The 21543-nt window shown below is 41.2% G+C and overlaps 1 protein-coding gene across 4 annotated transcripts in view; it reads right to left on the bottom strand.

The window, feature by feature from the left end:
• The window catches only part of DLG3 (discs large MAGUK scaffold protein 3), a 65629-nt gene that overhangs the window by 34933 nt on the left and 9153 nt on the right, over positions 1 to 21543 (bottom strand). Inside the window, exon 1 of one of the 4 annotated variants that reach the window (XM_053473959.1) lies at positions 13589 to 14588. The exons of 2 other annotated variants lie outside the window; for them this stretch is intronic. In XM_053473959.1, coding sequence (XP_053329934.1) covers positions 13589 to 13918 — 330 coding nt within the window. In that variant the 5' untranslated portion in view covers positions 13919 to 14588. Of the gene's footprint in view, positions 1 to 13588; positions 14589 to 21543 lie in introns of those variants that run through there. One more of the 4 variants, XM_053473957.1, reaches the window with a different exon arrangement.

Raw genomic sequence — 21543 nt, 5'->3', positions numbered from 1 at the left:
CGGCTTTTCTACTCCATAAACAGCAGACATCCTTGGATTTTTATGCACCACAGTTTCTACAATTTACAGAAAATGGTACGATAAACAAAAACATCCAGTGAGTGTCAGCTCTGTAGGTGAAAGACCTCCACTATGGTGGCTGCATTAGAGAAGAGGGCAATGAGAATGGAATGGACTGGTGGAAGAAGAGGGGATTCTAATAATGTTGCAAGATTTTTGTCACACACACAGGCAATACATCCGATTGGAAACAGAGAATAGAAGGGGGTTTTGCTTACACGGTGTAGGAGGGGGAGAGTCGATGGGCCTCTATCAGCAGGTTAATAGGGGCATGTGTGCGTGACAAGCAGTTCTGGCAGCAGTTGGCCAGATTTAGATTTAGTAATTAACATTACTGGGTGACACTAATTAAACATCAGGAGCTTGTTACATGCAGCGGTTTCATCAGAACCCCCACCCACATTTGGTTGATGAGAACATATCCTTGTTGGGTAGGTTGGTAAAAATAAGAACTATACAATATGATGGATTAGTTAAAATGCTATTTGTAAATTCAAAAGTACAGGCAGGAGTAGTTATGCCAGAGGGTTATGCTAAATCTGTAATATCACCTTCGTTTTTAACTAATAACTATGAGGCAGGACTCTTGGGAGTCCCAGTTAGTGGGCTAAGCAATACATAACCTGATTGCATTAGCTCCCTGGAGAGATTAGAGAGCTTTTAGGACAGTGTTCTCAATGTAATTAGGTGTAGCTGCTCCATCTGCCCAGGACATGATCACAGAAGGCAGTGGCCACTTCCTTATATTGTTTGCATGTCCCCACAGAAGCCCCTCACCCTATGTCTAGAAATGGATTCCTATTAAAGCACACATTCAAACTAAACCTTAACCAAAGGTATCCACCAAAAAACAATCAAACTCAGCAAAAGGGTGTTCTATAAGGTTGAGGTCTGGGCTCTGTGTGGGCAGTCATGTTCTTCAATCATCCTCATCCAACCATGTCATTATGGAACAGAAAAGGGCTTTCTCTAAAATGTTCCCACAAAGTTGGAAGCATAGCATTGTCCAAAATGTCTTGGTATGCTGAAACATTAAGATTTCCCCAAAGCCTGATTTCAATTATTAAGAGGTAAGGCCCAATCATTTTGTCCATATAGTGGTGCACAAATCAAGGTCCATAAAGACACAGTTGCATGAGTCCGGTTTGGAAGAACTTGACCGGCCTGCACAGAGCCCTGACCTCAACCCCAGTGAACACTTCTGGGATTAACTGGAAAGCCTTCTCAGAAGAAAGGAAGCTGTTATAGCTGCAAAAGGGGACCAACTTCATATTTATGTCTATGTTTTTAGAATGTAATGTAATCAAAGTACCTGTTGGTGTAATGGTCACCTGCCCCAATACTTTTGTCCATATAATGTATGCTTTATGGATATACATATGGAAGGAGGTTCATATTAGATACACACTATATTATGCATTGATCCAACCCCCACCTTTCCCTCAGCATTTGCCTCGGGCTGTTAAATAAATTGCAGAGTTTTCAGCTTCACTTAGCTAATCTCCAATGACCAAGCAATCAATATTCAGATACTGAGCTGTACACTGGGTGTGGAGTCCCTAGGGCACATCTGTTAAACCCATTGTGTGAGCTCAGCCAATCAAAATCTAAAATTCATGGTATCCAGCCCCACCTACCATCACTCTCGGCATCAACTAATCAGAGACTGGAATGAACTGCACAAGAAAAGGACTAGGGATGAAAAAAAGGTCATTTCCAACCCTGGCACATGACAATAGCTGGACACCATCAACGTTCTTCCCGCACTGCTAAACGTAGTTGGTGAAATCTCGTTCTATGTCTGATTATAAATACATGCTAAGTTCATACTACTCTGCTCTAACCCTTGCTGAGGAAATATACTTCACCTTTCTTATCTATTAACTGTCTTATAACCCGAAATGGCTCTTCAATACTTCAATTACCTTCTTCGTCCTCTAGCCTTACTGCGTCTGAATATGCCACATACTTCAATAAAAAAATTGAAACCATCACATGTGAAATATCTGCACAGTACTTCTGCTGCTCTTGTCCTACCTCTGACTCTGCACCCTCCCATACCTCTTCTACATTAAACTGATTCTTTCTTGTCACTGAAGATGAGGTTTTTGCTCTTCTTCTTTCCTCTTGTCCAAGCTCATCTCCCCTTGATCATATCCCTTCTCATCTTAGCCATTCTCTCTTATCTATTCTTGTCCCTACATTAGCTCATATCTTCAACTTCTCTCTCTCTACTGGATCTTTCCTAACTACTATCTAGAATGTGCCCTCCCTGGACCCGACTGATCTGTTGAACTACTGTCCCATCTCTCCACTTCCTCATGCCTCTAAGCACAAATTGCATACAAATAACAACATTTCTTGACTCCAGCTCCTTACATTACCTTCTTCAATCTGGAATCCGCTCTTGGCATTCTACTGAGACCACCCTTACTAAAGTTACTAATGACCTACTTACGGTTAATCCAAGGGCCTCTACTCTATGCTAATCCTTCTGGATCTTTCTGCTGCTTTTGATACTGTGGACCACCCTCTTCTCGTTCAAACTCTTCACGATCTTGGTCTCTGTAACACTGCTATCTCAAGGTTCGCATCCTACCTTTCTGATCGTACCTTCAGCATTATAGTCTCCAGTAACACTTCCTCTCCCCTACCCCTCTCAGTTGCTCTACCCCAAGGCTCAGGTGTATGAACTCTTCTGTTCTCACTTTACACTACTTCACTTTGCAAACTAATCTTAATCTTAACTTTCAATACCACCTGTACGCCAATGACACCCAGATCTACCTGTCCTCTCCTGATCTCTCTCCCTCTGTCTTAGATTAACTAATTGCCCTGTCTCTAAATGGATGTCTGCATGATTCCTAAAACTCAATGTCTCCAAAACCTAACCTCTTATCTACTCTCCCTCCAATGCTAACATTCCATCAACAGTTTCCCTCAATGTCAATGGTGCAATCTTCCCGTTCCCTCACGCTCGCTACCTTGGTTTCACCCTTGACCCTGACCTTTCATTCACCCTCTACATCCAATCTGTCTCAAAAAACTGCCATCTCCATCTTAGAAACATTGCTCGCATGTGTGCCTTCCTAACACAAGATGCCACTAAGGATCTTATTCATACCCTCATTATTTCCAACCTTGACTGTTGTAACCCTGTCTTAGCTGGTCACCATCATGCCTGTCTCATTCCTCTTTAATCCACCATGAATGCTGCTGTTTGACTTATCTCCCGTTCGCTTTACTAACACCTCTCCCCTCTGTCAGTCTCTTTACTGACTGCCTGTGCATTTCAGGATTCATTTCAAAATCCTGACTCAAAAGGAGTCAATGATTTTCATAGTGGTTCCCCTACTTACGTCTCCTCACTCATCTCCAAATATACTCCCACCAGTTTTCTCTGCTCATCCAATGATCTCCGTCTGTGCTCTCCTGCGATCTCTAGTTCTCATGCACACTTGCAAGATTTGATGTATAATTTTTATGAATTTCTATATTGAGGGCAGTCATTTTGGTCATTGGGTATGAAGGGGTAGTTCTTATATTGTATCATTAACTTACATAGATTTACACTTACATCATACTTTTATTTTAGACTCTATCTGAAGTTACATGGTGGTGAATTCAAAATCATATTTTGCCCAATGTTCCCTTCAATTTAACCCTTAGAGTTCTGGGGACAGGGACACATTTTTCCTTGTGGGAACCTGGGGCAATTTTCGTAGACCTTCTATAGGTAGATTTAGTTGACAACCATATAAGCAGTTTACACTTTACCCAGGGAAACCAATATTTTTTTTTCAGGACGTGTTATTTGTACATACCTAGTTTAGGCAAACTGTGCATCCAATCACATGATATAATAGAAATAAAATAAAAAAACAAACCAAAATATCCTCATTATTTTCAAACATATGTCAAACTAAGGAGTAAAAGTAAGGAAGATAAAAATAAAACTATTAAAAAGCCTCCACCCCTTACTAAATTTGTACATACATACACACGTATAGCCAATGTAGGTGATACTTCACAATATATTGCTGGGTAGGTGCATGTAAGAAGGGGTTCAATTCCATAATTATGCTAATCAAACATAATAAAATACACATTTCCACAAATGTGCTAAACATTTTGCACCTCTGGTGCAACCTCTTTTGAGGGCTACAACAAATTAAAAATAATTGTATTTGTGTTTTTAACCTGTTAAAAAAATAAAGGCTTACCTGGTGCAAATGCGGCAGCCTTGGTATTGCAGCCCCCTTCTGCTACCTGCATTTTGCACAAGCATGTTAGCAGGGGTCAGAAATTTTCCAGCATACTAGCAAAGCCAGTCTCACAACAGATCAGCAGGCAGCTTACTGCCTCTTCTACATTTTTTTATCACTTGTTGCCATAGTAGCAAGCAGCCATATTATGCTGCCTGCACCATGATCCAATCTCTGTCCAAATGCAAAGATCGAATATCACTTTTTAATCTTAGTCAGTGCCCGATCTGCAACATTTTCTGAAGTACAGAGGAAGCCACCTCCTGTAAACTCAAGGATGTCGTCTTTAAATTAAGTCTTGTGTATACAGTTAAACATGTGAGAAGGAAGGGAAGATTGCTTATCCTCTACATAGGAGCATCTGCATTGCAAGAGTTACGTTTGGCTGCATACGTACCACCAGCAAGTGCACACGTTCACAAGAGCTTTAGGGGTTCTACAGAGACCCCTACATGTATGTACAGAAAGTGGTCCCATTGCTTTCAGTGGGAGCGCTTTCCTGCCTGTAATTGGCTACTTCAGCAGGTTATTTTTTTATGTCTTTACAGGTATATATTGCATATTAAAGCAGTTAAAAAAGTGCTATGTGTTAGCATGAGTATGTAAGGGTGAGTTTGTGTAAATGTGCGAGCGTGTGTAATGGGGGCAAGGGGCTGATGGGGCCATTTGGCTTTACCTGCTCCCAAGCCAGAAGGCACCAGCCCTGTGTATTGGAGTATATGTCATAAGTAAACTACTTCACAAATGCTTCCGTTCTTGAAAGAATTAAATTGTACATAAAAAAGGGAAACTAACACAGGTATTGAAGATGCCAAGATGCATAGTTAAAATAATTCATTAAAATTGTTCAATTCTGTTTGAAATTATTTGGTAGGGAACTTGATCAACTCAAGAGAACTGAGATATGTGTCAAAACTAGTATCCATTCAATTTCCTTTCTCAAAGAAAGCTCCTGTCCCTTCACCCCACCACGCTTAAACAACCTAAAAAACAAGACAACAGCTCATTGGGGTGGGAAGTTAATGATGTCAGTTTCTACTACTATATACATTACATTCTATTCAAATGTATTTCTTATTGTAAAGGCACTTTTTGGCTCCTGCCATAAAAACAAAGTTCTTAAAAGTTTCTGTGTTGTTTTTATATGAGTAATCCTTCAAAAAATGGCAGATTTGCTGAAGCTTATTTGCTTAGTATACTAGAGAGTGCCAATAATGTTTTGTGAAACAACACGTTTTATCTACTGAACAGTAAAATGTTACATTTTATCTCCAAACTTGTTTAAGTTTCCCCCTTTATACGTTGTATATTCTTATGTACAATCAAAATCAAAAGTTGCAATATAACAGTTTTTGCAGAACAAAATTTCAACTAAACTACCAACTGAAGGCATCCAGCCTGCTTAAAGAAATATAATAGTATAGATAGATTTTTATTACACGCAACTTGATGTATAGCCTCTTATGCCTTCCTTTTGTCTTTAAAATGGTATCTGTGTTTTATATACATTTACTTATATTTCCTAATGTCAAACTAAAACGATGCAGTGGTAAAAAGACAGTTTACTGTCCCTTGCAGCCTCACTAACAGGTACATCATGAAATAATGCTCCTGCGGATCAGTCTACAGCAGATCCTCCTCACTTCCGGGCTCTTCTACAGCCATTCACATACACAAATACAATCAATCTCCGTTCTCTGCCTCTCTCCTCACTGTGATGGTGAGCTGGAGAGCGACAGAGAATAATAAGATATATAGTTTGCCTGGGTCCCAAGCCCCAGATTTCTGTTTTAAATATATATATATACCGTATTGGCTCGGATATAGGCCGCCCCCGTATATAGGCCGCACCCTAAAAGTTTGGTGCTTTTTTAAAGAAAAAGTTTTTTTTCTTTAAAAAAGCACCAAAAAAAACATGCTGCCACTCTGTCCTCCCCCCCGAGATACGCTGCCGCTGTCCTCCCTCCCCGAGATACGCTGCCGCTGTCCTCCCTCCCCGAGATACGCTGCCGCTGTCCTCCCTCCCCGCGATACGCTGCCGCTGTCCTCCCTCCCCGCGATACGCTGCCGCTGTCCTCCCTCCCCGCGATACGCTGCCGCTGTCCTCCCTCCCCGCGATACGCTGCCGCTGTCCTCCTCTGCCCCCCCTCCTCGACTTACCGGAGCAGACTCCCGGGTGTCTTGCGGGGCCGGCGAGGGACATCTACGCAATACGCGTATGCAACTTCCGGTACCGGAAGTTGCATACGCGTATTGCGTAGATGTCTCCCGCCGGCCCCGCAAGACACCCGGGAGTCTGCTCCGGTAAGTCGGGGGTGGGCAGAGGTAAAACGCTTAGATAACCTCCCGTGCCGGCACCCCCCCCCGTGGGAAGTGCTGGCAGGGGAGGCTGTCTGAGCGTATCGGGGAGAAGGAGAAGGATGCAGGTCCCCTGCACCGCTGCGGGGGATCTGTATCTTAACCCCGCGCCCGTCGGGCGCTAGACCCCGAATATAGGCCGCACCCCCACTTTAAAAACTTAAAGTGGGGGAAAAAAGTGCGGCCTATATTCGAGCCAATACGGTATATGTATATATATATATATATATATATATATATACATATATATATATATATCGTTTAAATGTTATTGCTTCTTAAAATAACTTAAAATAATATAAGACTATATCAAATATTTTCAAATCAGGGCAAGTAAACAAATATACTTTTGATATTTTTTCCATTTATACTAACTGTGTATAATGTATATATCTCTAAAACTGTGATTAAATGTGTTTTTAATCCTCCTTTTTTTAAAAAAATATATGCCTTACGTATATCAATATATATAAAAAAGCCCCGGTTGTCCTGAAAATAAATAAATACCATGCTTGATAAAGGTCCCTGTGCGGACCAAAACGTTACTTTTTTAACATGCTAAAATAAACTTTCATAAGCTTTACATTTTAAGTCCTAGTGTGCACCTCCTTATCTTGTATATGCTATTTTGAGCTGTGGATGTTAGCACCTGGGCGATTTTCTACTACTTTAATATGCATTTGTGGGGCTTCAGTGTCCCCTCTGCAGTTGAGTTTTGCTCCACTTTTGGCACCCTTGAACCTTGAAACACTTGCACAGAGAGGGGCATTAAAGTGCATGTGGTGGCTGGAGTGTCCCTTTAACGTCTCTCGTAGCCAATACATATTACCAGTCACAACCTGCTATTCATTGTAGATGAAAAAAAGGTTAGTAAAAGTGTAACCAGTTCTCTTGCTTTGTGTGAAGAAAAAAAGGTAAGGCTCCTTCAATACTATTATTATATTATGGAAAGGGTCTGATTCTTGCATAGGACTGCTCCTACGGCTTCTAGCTCCTGCGTGCATTTGTTTCCTGACAAAAACCTCATGGCAACTCTACCATAATACCTCTCAAACCCTATACTCTAGGCCGGTGCCTAGTTTGATTCCCAACACACAGGGGAATATACTGTGACTCTTGCCATGAAGGTAGTTTGTCTCTCAAATCAATACAGGGAAACCCCTTTAATGTGTCTAACTATAAACCTTGTATGTTGGTTTACTGGGTATTTTCTCTCCCCCATGAGCTCCTGGGCTTTACAGTATGTGTAATATCAAGGTACCTTTGAAAGAATTTGTAATTCATAATTGCGGGCTTGAATCTAGCTGATTTCAGCAAGTCCTGATCTTAGGGGCTAAATCATTAACATATTTTTACAGAGGGGCTCTTCTGAGATTGAAGACAGAAAATAACAGAAACACTAGCCCTGGAGTTGACTCTAATTCACATTTTCTGACTACCGTACCAAGTGCAGATTTCTGCAAATTCACACTAGGTGGATAGTTTATTCCTCTTAAACACATTTGCCAGAGTAATTCACAATATGTTCATGATAACTGTGTCATATCATGTTTGATGTCATTATGTTTGATGCCATACATTCTTTCTTTACAGGAACATAGTTGGAGAAGTACACGTCATGATGTTATCTATTATTATCTATTATTCATAAGTTTCTCTTTGTCGCCAACAAAAGTACAATCACAGATATCACTGAAATATGGGGCTAGATTCAATGTCATGTTTTCTACCTTAAATTGTGCTATCAAATGTTGGATTCCCATGGCGCGGATTCTCTCAGGAGTGCAAAGACATACCGTGCTGTGCTCTCAGCCAGCAGTCCACTGGCATTTGCCCTACTTGCCAGATGGCCAGTCCAAGCCTGTCTATGGGATGTAATCAGGCAGCCGTGAACCTTAAAGAGACAGTATTTTTCTACTTAAGCATAAATACTGTCGCATGTCAAACTGTTATGTGATATACTATTTGTTACGTCCTGTCTACCCATTGTGCAGCGCTACAAAATTTGATGGCGCTATATAAAACAATAAATAATAATATACATAACGTAGCTTAGCATTGTGTTTTATCTCATTAAACTTCCTTTGCCTATAGACCTGTAGGCTGGAATTGTTGTCATGTGATATTTTGGGTGACTTTGCCTGCTTACACACCACACCGGGCTGATTCTTTATGGCAATGCTAATAAAGTCCTTCATATGTTCCTCCATAGGCTTTCATTAGGCAGAATGTCAGCTGGGTGATTATACCTGAGCAATTCTATTATTCAGGGAGCTACACCACATATAAATGGCTAATATGCAGCTGCCTGAAAACATTACATTATGCAAAAACTAGAACTGTTTTAAAAAAGAAAACAGCACAATATTTTTGAAAACATATTTTTAAACTGATATTAGTAAATAAAAGGAATATCCCTATTAAATACACATGGTTTGCAATTTGTAAGCATCCTCCTTACCTCTTATTTCTGTAAGTCAAATTGTTATGCACTACTTGTTATCTTCTGTTTACCCATTGTACAGCGCTACGGAATATGATGTTGCTATATAAAACAACCAATAATGGAATGGCACAATCAACATGGCCATTCCACTGGCTGCCTGGGTGGTAAGGCCACTCTTTAAACTGAGACTTAACTCTCTCGCACATACTTAGAGTGCAATTATTCTGTTATACCACCCTGGGTATAATAATAAAAGAGAATGCATGCTGCTACATGATGTAATGTCATGTTTCTCTTCCAAACGCACCATCTATCTTTAAAAAAGAAAAACTTTCTCAGATAAGCAGATTTCCTTTTTATCTTTCCCAAATTCAACACCTGGAAACTCTAACCAAAGTTACAGGACCCATAATCTAGATGACATTGATAATAAATAAAAAACCTAATTGTGATTTCAGTTCGTACTTGGAATACCATCACAAATAGAGTTGACTCATTTCATGTTATATTTGACGATTCAAAGATTCTGTCACTCTATACGTCAGTGAAGACAACAAAGTGTATTGTTATCATCTGTAATGACAGCTAATACGCAGAAAATAACATCAAAAATGTCGATGGCTTCATATATAACATTTTATGTAATATTTGGCGTCTATTTGGCCATCATGATCAAGCAGATCATCTTCCCAAGCAGATACTTCTGCTTTCAACAAAATGTACTCTCTCTCATCCATATGCATGCACGCTCTCATATATTTATCTATACTATTAATAGATTAAGATTTAGATGATAGTTAAACCCACCCTCCGTTTCTCAGAACCCGATCCTTCAGGCTGTGTTCCAAACATCTCAGGTACGCTAACTGCCCTTAGAAATGTTATTTAGTTACCATTACTAATTTATAAAAATATAAGGAAAATATCCTAACCAGCATCGATTTGTTTCAAAAATATAACATGTTATTGTTGTCTAACTGAATATCGGTGGGTGTTTTTTCTCATGGCCCCATCCTTACCCCTAAATGTCCTGCTTCTACCGTGACTGCACATGGTCCTCTACCCTACCTGGATGATCTGCACCCCTCTAAATTAAAAAAGTACCCTCACTGCATACAGTGTGTGTGATAATACATGTTTCTCTTCTTCATATGCCACACAATTGATCTTTGTCATGGGTGTCCAACTCTATCCACGATGGATGAAAAGCTCTAGCACTTCTAGAGTAAACTGTGTTCCCTTGTGATGCAAGCAGAAGGAACATTCTCTTGATTTCCATGGTAACTACTCCATATTTAGAACTCTAGAATCTGAGAATTGTTCTTTATCCTTATAGCCATGCGTGCATCACTGAGCAATATATGACGTACCACCCGGCAAACATGCTCTATATCACTTTATGGAACCGTCTCCCAGATAACACTTATTATAAAAGTTATGAATATTGAAAAGTAGGCTGTCTCTCTCTGTATTTTGATTTTGGAATCACATTATTTCAAATGTGTCATTTTTGTAGAGGACCGACTCTCTTTCCAACACCATTTCTTGCCATCATTTGAAGGCAGTCTCTAATATTTAATTAAAAAATACTGATAATAATACATAATATCTAAGTATGTCTACTTTGACTGATAAGAATCGTCATTAGAAAAAAAAAATGTCGATAAACTGCAGCCGTTTCTTCATTTACGTCATTTCAATTTTGCTCATTGGAAAGTACACATGCTCACTCATTAGAGTTCAAGGATAAAAAGAGAGTGATGGAGACTGAGTAACGGCTAGAGAGCGAGAAAACTACATGGAGATGGAGTGAGAAAGCAATGGTGGAGAGGTGGGAGTGTACAGATTCTGGTACATGATGATCTGTGCAGGAGGAGGAGGTTTCCATGGTAACTGAATTCCTACTCTTTTCCTCCCCTCTCAGGATAATTAACCCCTTTACCGCCATGAACCTGCCTCACCGGAGTTGCCAGCTGTCATGAAACACATGTATACACTGAGAGCGAAAAGCTAAACATGGACATGCGTGCATCCGTTGTGTATAATCACCCAGAACTTAATGGCATTCATAAGTCCTAGTTAGAACAGATCAACATTTTCATTTCATCGTAAATATTACCTTGATTGGACTTGGGGACCATTTGTGGTCTGCTTGAGAACAGATGCTTTAGAACTTCCTTCTGCAATTGGCCAAATGTGGCTGTCCAAACCAGTCTGAAAAACCCATAGGCTGAATTACCCTTACCGGTCCCACCCCACCCCCCTCAAAGTGGTACTTGGCCATCCATGATAAAAAAGTTGGTCAACACTTCCTTCGAAAGATATCTGCTTACAGATTATTTCCCAAAAGGGCTATAAAACCCTATTTACAAGATTTGTATATTTTGTCCTATGACATCATCGCTGTCAAATACACACACACAGAACCGGGTAGGATGAGAACCACTATTTGACATGGTATAGAGTCACACTGAACTCATTCCGCTCTTACATTCATGTATACACCCGTTACGCATTAATATACACGGCGTGTAAAACTGATACCTCATATACTAAAAAAACAAATACATAACTTCAACACCATGTGCACTCAACATTCAAATAGACGCTACTGTATATATTCTACGTGAAGAAGACCTGCCCAGAAACCTGCTCTTTTATTAAATCTAGCAAATAAACATACTGTATCCTTCCGTATGTGCAGAAGGATTAGCTATACATTTGTGTGGCTGTCTCCGTGGGATTGCATGTCTGCACACAGCCTCCATTTTGCAGCTCTCAGATTTCTCCGTCCATTTTCTCTGCCGACTGAAACTCTATAACACAAGGAATCATCATCTAGCCTCCCACCCCCACATGGGAAATAATATACGTGAATGTGTTATAGAAATATGTGTGTAGAATATGTATATTATATGTTATACACCATATGTACCATCATTATCAGGCATATTATATTGTGGACTATATACATACAGCCTTCCTAGCACTTATATGAAGACCATACATACATTTATATGCTATAGCTATGAAATGAGTCAGACTGGGCACATGATTTCACCGAATACCACCAGGACGCCAGTCATCTCTGCCGGTAAAAAGTCATAACCACTCAATGAGACAGCTGGAGAGCACGGTACATTCAAAATGTGACAGACATATGAGACACGGGAAGAAAAAGAACAAAAAAAAAAAAGGAGGAGGTGATGTGTCGTAAGGTGAGGACCCGGCAAAAATGGAGGGGGTCTAGTACAGTCTAGTATAAGCGTGTGTCTCTAGGAGGATCATGGAAGCTGGAGGGGTACCTGTTTCAGGACTGTCCCACTCATTCAAGGATAAGGCTTGTGTTCTCTTCACCGGAGGCTCAGTAATTCCTGTATTTTTAGGCCGCACTCTCATTCTACGGGTGTCTGTCCCCTCTGTTACCATTCGGAGAGTGCTGCCGCTTATAAGGCGGCTGTTTTCACACATTGGGGAGAGGCGTCTCTTGGTAGTGACAATCTATGGGAAGGCCATGTCACTATCTAGCATGTGCCAGCGTGCCATTCACTGGCTTATCAGACATGCTCCCCAAAACACCCTTTCTGGTTGTTTCTTTAAAAGACGTTAAAATAACACAACAGCCACCTAAAATAACTCCAGCGTGTACCATATAGCACACCGGAAATTATATTTTCACTTAGAAAATACTGTACACCATAAGTCATTCCGGACTGCTTTCCCTAGACACCTATGACTGTGTATGTGTCCATACATGTAATGCATGTTCTATTGGTGTAACATAGCTTCACAAACGCCGCTGCGCTTCCACCTGTACGGCAGCCTATGGAAAACACCGTGAACGCGCATATGTACATCCACCCACACATTGAACAGTCATGTACACAGACACACACACAACACTGATATCTCATGTACATCTGTGCCAACTTCATACACATGTATACAGCATCCACCCGCTTAACATAAACAGCTGACTTTCACATTTTACTCAATGAATATGGGCGCACTAGTCACATATGTAACATAATGGTAGGGTAACATGACACTGGTATATTATATATCTATATATATCTATATATATATTTATATATACTTTTATATATAGTATATAATTATACATACATTATATATATATATATATATATATATATATATATATATATAGTGTGATATTGTACATACATTATATATATATATATATATATACACATATATATATATATATAGTATGATATTGTACATACATTATATATATATTAGATATATATAGATATATATATATATTACTTACAGGATAGACTAAAACCCCGGGCTTTACTCGAGAGCCGGTACCCTTGGATGGTGACAGCACAGCGGGGGTGGCTTATGAAACACAAAGTATATGGGGGGTGATTGAAGCTTTAAAGCCCGGGTGGGTAGGGGGAGCACATGTTGGATCTCTGTCGGTAACACTCACCTGTTCATACCAGTCACGGTTGGTGCACGTACACTCGGGCCACCAGTTGGGGCTGTTGCCGTTCATTTTCGGGGTGGCACTCTTAGGGGGGCCCTTCAGGGTAGGGGTGAGATTATCACGCGTGGCGGGGACCATCTTGGATTTGCCACGGGCAGTAGGGGTGACGGCAGGTTGCGACGGGAGGGTCTGAGAGCTGTAACCCCCGTAGCCGCCCCCGTACTGTTCATGCTGCCACTCGCCGTAAGTCGGGGGCTCCATCCTACGCAGAGCGGACATGCGAGACGCCTCGAAACACTCCGGGCACTTGCAGCAGTGATGGTGTTTGTGCATCGTAAGATCCCCGATTCCGAGATGAATGAGCCAAATCACACACACCGACCCAGCTCACAAATCCGCCTCTTCAACCTGCCCCCACCAACAAAAAAAGTCCGGGTACACAGGCGGTATCTACACAGACTGTACCCCGCCACCCAGATATCCTCCACAGCGGTCAGAGAGCCAGACAGCGGCCACGATCTACACCCGATGGAATGGGTTATAAGGCAGCGCCCCCAAATATGACCTCCCGAAATGAAATATGTAGCTGGGAGGGATGAGGCCGGCTGGGGTGTCGTATACGGACAGGAAAAAAATACTTACAAAATCCAATTGATCGTGAAAAATATACAAAAATGACAAAAAATGTGCCCTTATTTCCTTGAACCCCCCATCATTTCTTTTTTTCCTGAGCTTGTATTCTGCAGGTCTCCTCTCCTCCCCTCCTCGATGCCGGGGGCCTGGGCTGGAGGGGGGGGGTAGATAAGATGCAGGCTTGGGTGCTTCCCTTTGGCTCTTTGACTATAAAGATGGCGGCAACGCCTCCCCTTTTTCCTGTGTCGGGAGAGGGCTCTGCTTGGTACTGGGGCTTGTCGAGCCCAGGTGCCGTGTGAGGGTGCCTCGGGCTGGGCGCTGGGTGCTCCTGGACGGTGTGCAGAGGAAGCTGTGCTCTGGTCCTGATGGAGAGGCTGCCTCTGGATGCAGCATCTTCTGGTTGCAGCCAATCAGGAGCCAGCAGCAGCATCAGCACCACCGGCTGTAACCCTGCCGCTGCCAGAACGGAGCCTGCAGTGCGCTGAGCTGCCATTGTGAACTGTGGATCCACCAGGAGGTGAGGAGTTAACCAGTGAAGGCTTAACGGGACCGGATTCTGCATCTGACAGACTCGGAGGGGGAGGGTGGCAGTGGCAAGGGGGTAGGGCCACCGACATTTTAACCAGGGTTCCTCAATCACAGCAAACAACCACACATTGATGTTCTATCGCTTTATTTTGTGGCTGGCAGTGCCGGTTAAAAAAGCATAATCATCTTCATAACACATGTACTGCCCTGACCCTAACCAGGTCCTCCATACAGCACAAACCGGCAACCAGAGGTGCAGACCATGACCATGCTGCAGATTTATAAATAATGGAAAGAATCAACTACTAGTACAATGTGTTGAATCATGGGTGTGCATTCACAGGTTAATGCAGGAAAATGAGTGTGCAACATGCATCACCAGCACAAACCGAATCACCATTAGCAGAGCTGTAGAGAACATATAGTCCCTCCGAAAAAAATCTATATGCACTGCACATTATTGTGTATGACATGCAGACATATATGGAAATGCAATTTAAAATGCATGGTGCACGTGAGAAGTACAGAAACTCTGTGGGTGTGAGTATATGTAACATGCACAGCTTATGTGAGCCGAAAATAGACTCTGTAAGATGCAAAAGTACAAAGCTATGTGCAGAACACAATGTATAAGACCTATGCACAATAAAGTCCATGCAGTACATTATTTGTGAATGTATAGATATGTACATTTACTGAGCATAGACAGCTCAGTAACCTATGGTTTCTAGGGGCATAACTAGAAACCATAGGGTCCTGTTGCAAAAATGGCCCCAAGGCCTCCAACTTCACCAAGCAACATGTCCCACACTGCCATCTTTGCCCCCAAACAGCTTATGTGTGGCACCTTTGCCCATACACAGCTTGTGAGTGGCAACTTTGCCCCAAGCAGCTTACGAGTGCTACTCTACACCCCAAACAGCTTGCCAGTGCCCCCAAATAGCTTGTCTGTACCATCATTGCACCTTGCCCATACATACCCCTACCACCTGCACCCCCTTACATCTCCCGCAGATTTCGGTCTGCCTCGGTTTCACAGCAGGGTCAGGTTCCTGCCTCCCCAGGCTGGTTCAAAATTGTTTAGAAAGGGGCCTTCTAACCTGGACCATGCCCTTTCTGAATAATTTTAAGTGGCAGGAGGGCCCCGGGCCCCCTAGAGAAACAGGACTAACGTTTTTGCGACCCCTGTAGTTAAGCCACTGCTTGTTCTGTAGGCTAACTGGGTCTTAGGTTCTTCTCTGCTTTAAAACCATGCACATAAAGCAATAAAACAGCACTGTGTTGACTATTAAAACATAAAAATATAAATATACAAATATGTAATATAATGAAAAAGTACAGTATTAGTAGTATTGTACAGATTCTAACAAAATAAGCATGGTGCAGCAGAGTACATATTCCATTGGAACACTGGGACCCAAACCTTCTACATTCAAACAGGCCCCCCAGCATTAATTCAACACTCAACATACATGCTCAAAATGGCCAGATCATAGTTTTATTATGCATGCTGAAAATCTTTTTGTGCTTGACATTTATAAGGGGAACAAGGGCCTGACTGTCTTTGCCAATAACATACTCAGATCGTCAGGCATTCTGAAAGCTTAGCCGGTAATATCGGTTCTAAGACATCCAGCACTCATTTTCAGGATCTCTTTAACAAAATAATTTTTCCCACCCAGTAAAACAGACTAGCGCCTGTGCCAAGTGTAGGAGACAATGGACACTTTATTAGGGAAAGGATGTTGCAGCTTTTATCCTCTACAGATCAAAGGCGAGATCAAAACAAATGCGGCATCTAAACAGATATAACATACCAAACAGATGAGTAGTCGCATGTAAATAAATACACAGTAGCGGAGGGTGGGTTTGTGGTGGTTGTGCGAAGAGATAAGGTGGCCAATGGGGAAGGTGTCTATTTTCTTACAGTCACCGCTGAGAAGGGTGTACATCTTCTACATGCTATGATATGTAGAAGGGCAACTGCTGGGAGGAGACCCTACTTTCTCCATGTTATTCTATGGCGATATGGGCACAGACAGCCCAGCTTAAGCTCTATTGTATGCATCCTCCTGAATCCGGCCCTGGGGGACACCAGGCTTTCCAATTCCGGTACAACATTAGGCAAATGCACATGACGGATGTTGAATTTATGCATGCTCAGTTACATGTATAGAGCATGATTCCTCAAACTTGGGATTGCCACCTGCTATTGGATGCCTGTCACTGGATATGATGTCACTTTTGCTGGCATGCAGCATCAGGAGAGCTCTGTTAGGGAGACGCTGATAACTAAGTGTGGGAACTACAGAAAGTGTTCTAGTGCAACAATAATGGTTGTGAAACTAGACTGGAGACATTCATTCACAAAGTCCCTAGATAATTTGGATTTGCTACAGTGGAACTAAGTGCACTGTATATTTCCTAAAATAGCAATAACACTGTAATTGTTAGAATTTATGAGGTAATAAAATATAGATAAATATCAGATTCCATGGACTAAATACTTTATTAAACATGTGTTCCAGGCAATTATATATTTCTGGGACACCTCCAGATGTATTATTCCAAGGTGGTCCCTTTCACCTTGTTTGCTTATTTGCTTGGAGCTCGATGTGATGTCATATGCCAGTGTTCTGCTCGCCTCAGTTGGCCCGTTGAGAGTTGGCTCAGGCTGGGCTGTAATTTGTGTGTGTAATCTGGGTGCTGGTCAAGTTCTATGTGGACACCAGGGCTGGCTTTGGGGTGTGCAACCTGTGATCTATGCCTGTAATTTAGTTTGTTTTAATCTATACCTTTAATGCTGAGTTTATATGTGATTTCCAGTTGATCTATACCTGCAAAGCCGGATGTGTGTGTTATTCTGTTGATCTATATCTGATATGCTATGTTTCCATGCATTATTTACGTATACCTGGGTTTGTATATCCTATTTAGTTGATCTATACCCGCAGTGCTGTTTCCATGTGTTGTTTATCTGATCTATACCTTCATTGCTGAGTTTACATGTGATCCCCAGTTGATCTATACCTGCAAAGCTTGTGTGTTATTCTGTTGGACTATAACTGCAATGCTATACACACAAGTGTTGTTTACATATGTTGTTTATTTGATCTATACCTGAACTAGAAAGAGGAAGGAAAAGAGAGGTGTGGCATAGTGAATGAGGGGTCAAAGAGACTCTGGGGATGATTATGGGGGAGAGGACCTTTCAAAGTCTCGGTAGAGTCAGAAGGAGGGAAGACTGACTCTCAGTCTTCCCCTAATCTGCAGTCAGTGTGGCGAGAGCGAGTGATTACATGCTAGGGTGCATGGAAGGAGTGCAAAGGAAATAATTGCCTAGGGTCCAATTTTTTAAATATTTAAAGAAAAATTGTTTTTGTTAGAAAGATTGCCCCCCCCTATATTTAATGTATTTAAGGTACATTATTTTTAGTGGTATCTCCAGTTATATATTATTGTACTTGTTTGCACTTGCACGTAAATAATCTCTAGTTAAAACTAGTTGTTTGTTACAAGATTTTTTCCCTTTTAGTCTCTGAGTGCTATGTTGCATTAAATTGCAGTTGCCACACTTTCCATCATTCTTTTTATTTATTTAAATCATTTGAAATTTGGTTCTTAATGATAGACTGGGGACCTGAGCATTTTTAAAACATTAACTGCTCTTCTTCTTTGCTCCTAGACTAACTTTGTCATACTACTCCTCTTGTATGGTAGCCGAGAAGAATGTGGAAGGTCATTCACTATTCTTTATTTTCTACTTTGGACCTCAGTTCTGAAGTAGACAACAAGAAACTTGTTGTCAAAAGTACTGGAGTAATACACAGAATGATGCCAAGTTTAATACTTTTATCATTACTTCTGGAATTTTAGATTTGCAGAAGCTGGAACTGCACAGCCAGTATATTCCTATAGAATTGTTTGATGCCACTCCAGAAGTATGGACTATATCTTCTTTTTACACACATTCTTTACTTTGTTGACCCATTATTTATTTGAGGGGGTCAGTTGGGTCACACGTGAAAGAAATTCTTTTACACTCTCTACCACAATTGCTTTTTATACGTAAATCCCTGTATCTGTAGTGCAATATTCCAAAACGCACAGTTGATCTCAATTGGACTCATAGCCACTGGCTGGGCACTAAAGGTTCAGTCAATTGCATGGACCAGCCTCCTGACAAATCCTTGTCCCCTGTCATATAATTATTTTATACACTAACATATACACATGCATTCAAATATACAGTGAGACACACACATATAGATACTCACAAATTCACATTTACATTTACACATTTTTAATCCACTTCCCATGGAAATTTGAATCTATGTACATAAGTGATTAAGATTTTATTTTTTACACTTGCTTATCCTATTACACACTAGCATACTTCCACACACTCACACACACAGTAACTGTCACAAGCAGCCGCCTGGTAAGTACACGCCGCCTGGAGATTTTGCACTGGCTGGCTGCAGGGACCCATAACATTAACATAGTTAGTGTGTGTGCAGAAGTAACATACTCACACACACACACTAACATACTTCCGCATACATTAACATACTTCCACATATACAATATCATTCTTACACATACACATACTAACAGACTTGGCGGAGGAATATCTAATCTACAGCTGTCAATGCTCTAGAGACACTTAGCTCCTCTGTGGAGTATGTGATTGATAACCAACACACACAGGGGCTACTACAAACAAGGAAAAATTATATATCTGGAAACATTATCACAATTGTGCTCTACAGCTTTTTCCCTTCCCTATGGAGGCAGGAGATGAATATGGGGTAGTTTGGTAGGACAACAGGTTCAAAGCCTGAACCCAACCAGCAGTGATAATGTATGGTGAGCATGTGCATATCCTGTCCAAAAAGTGCTTGCTCTACCACACACGTATGATCATGTCAGACTTTCATGACATTTGGCATGGATTAAATACTATAAACCAGCAACCAGGTTTTTCTGTGAAGACCAGGTTCATTCAATTAACCTTTGATATTAGGAATAGTATGGTAGGTAAGTGTACTACTAATATTTCTATTCAAAACTTGCTTTCATTTTCCCAGTGTTTACTGCCCCTTTTAGGGAGTGACATAATTGCCTTGACTTCATAATAACACTGCCCTGAGGGCCAATTGAGTTGCAGTTTAGTATTATGAAGTCAGGCCATTAGACACAGGCTCCTGAAGTGGATTGGTCTGTGGGACTTATAAAACGAGCTCTGTCTTTGCATTTCATGAAAGCAGTAACTTTCCCAAATGGTAAAGCATATAAATATTTTATTACTATGATTTTTTTTTAAATGTATGTTCTTATACTGTATGTATGGAATATGTATGGAATATACCAGGAAGAAACCGTGTAATCACTAATCCTTAAAAAATTTAACTGGTGGTTTCTTAATTTAAGAGTATGTTATGTAGGACTCCATCTACATACCATCTAGCAAAACCAGGGTGTCTGCTTATTAGGTCTGCTTTAGGCCTAACGTGATAGATATTTTCAACTCATGTCTTATGTAATAATTTCCATTTCATTAATTCCTCTGATATTTTGTAGCTGTCATTTGCATTAACTACCCCACTCAGTCCTGTCACCCAAATGACAGCAAAGCAGTTGGTGTTTGCTGTGTCATTATAATGTTTGCAGTTTGAAATGAAGTCCATGACTCATCTGATGACACGTAGATCCTTTTAATATACCCCACTCAACTATATACCATACTCCAACAGACTTTAAAGCACCCACTTCACACCAAAGTCCACCTGTATATATTCTTTATAATAACCTAAATTATCACATACCTGGAAAATATCATTGAATTAACGGCTGCAATATAGCCATGTGAAAAATAAGCCCTATATTTTCTAATAATTCGCTAAACTTAGACACTGATTCAAAGGCTGCCAGAATTTCAAACAATTTAGACAGACTAACTGCCAAATTGGGGTTACTTTGAGAGCTTGGACCTCAAGCAGTGGTCCTGAAACCACGGCCCGTGGGCCACATCTGCCCAGCAGCAATGTAAGCTGCTGCCTGTAAGCTGCCTTACCTGAGGCTGGATTTATAGGACTTTTCTTTAAGGATATTTTTGTTTTGTTAGGATATTTATGAAAAAATGTAATAGACGTTGACCTAAAACAGCAATGTGGGGTTTGCATGTGTTACTCGGTTGATCTCTGTTTCCATACGGTTCTTACTTGATCAATTCTCAATGCATGTGTTATTCACACACAATCTAACGGCTTACTTACGCATACAGTTTACAAATACGTACACAAACAATCTAGGGGGCTCGGGGCCAGACTCCTCCTTACAGACTATGTGCCCTGGCCTTGGAACGGGTTCTATTTTTTTGGGAAGTGGTTGCAGGGGTCTATTGGGACTATTTCTTCCCCCATGGTACAGAGTGTCACGTTTCCACAATTACAAGAGACTCTAAAGACTGTGGAGCTTGGACGCAGATTTCGGGCACCTGCATTTTGGGAGGGGGTTTATGTGTGGTGTTTTACTCTCCATCGGGTCAGGACTTACAGGGCAGAGACCTCTATGGCCAGTATTTGCGCTAGGATCTGATATCCAGCAGGTTTCAGCCAAAAATCAGGGAACTGCCTGTGTTTACCATCTTCCCCACAGACTACAATAGTGACCCCCTACTGGGCTGAGATGGGCCGAGTGCAAATACTGAATTGTGTGCAAAGGAGGGCCTGATGGAGAACTATATGTGGTTTGCTGATACATGCACTGAAGGGGTTAACCACTAGTGTCCAGGC

Source organism: Spea bombifrons, chromosome 8 (genome assembly GCF_027358695.1).
Source record: "Spea bombifrons isolate aSpeBom1 chromosome 8, aSpeBom1.2.pri, whole genome shotgun sequence".
NCBI classification, from domain to species: domain Eukaryota; kingdom Metazoa; phylum Chordata; class Amphibia; order Anura; family Pelobatidae; genus Spea; species Spea bombifrons.
The sequence above is the reverse complement of the archived record's forward strand: the minus strand, read 5'-3'. Positions and strand labels throughout refer to the sequence as shown.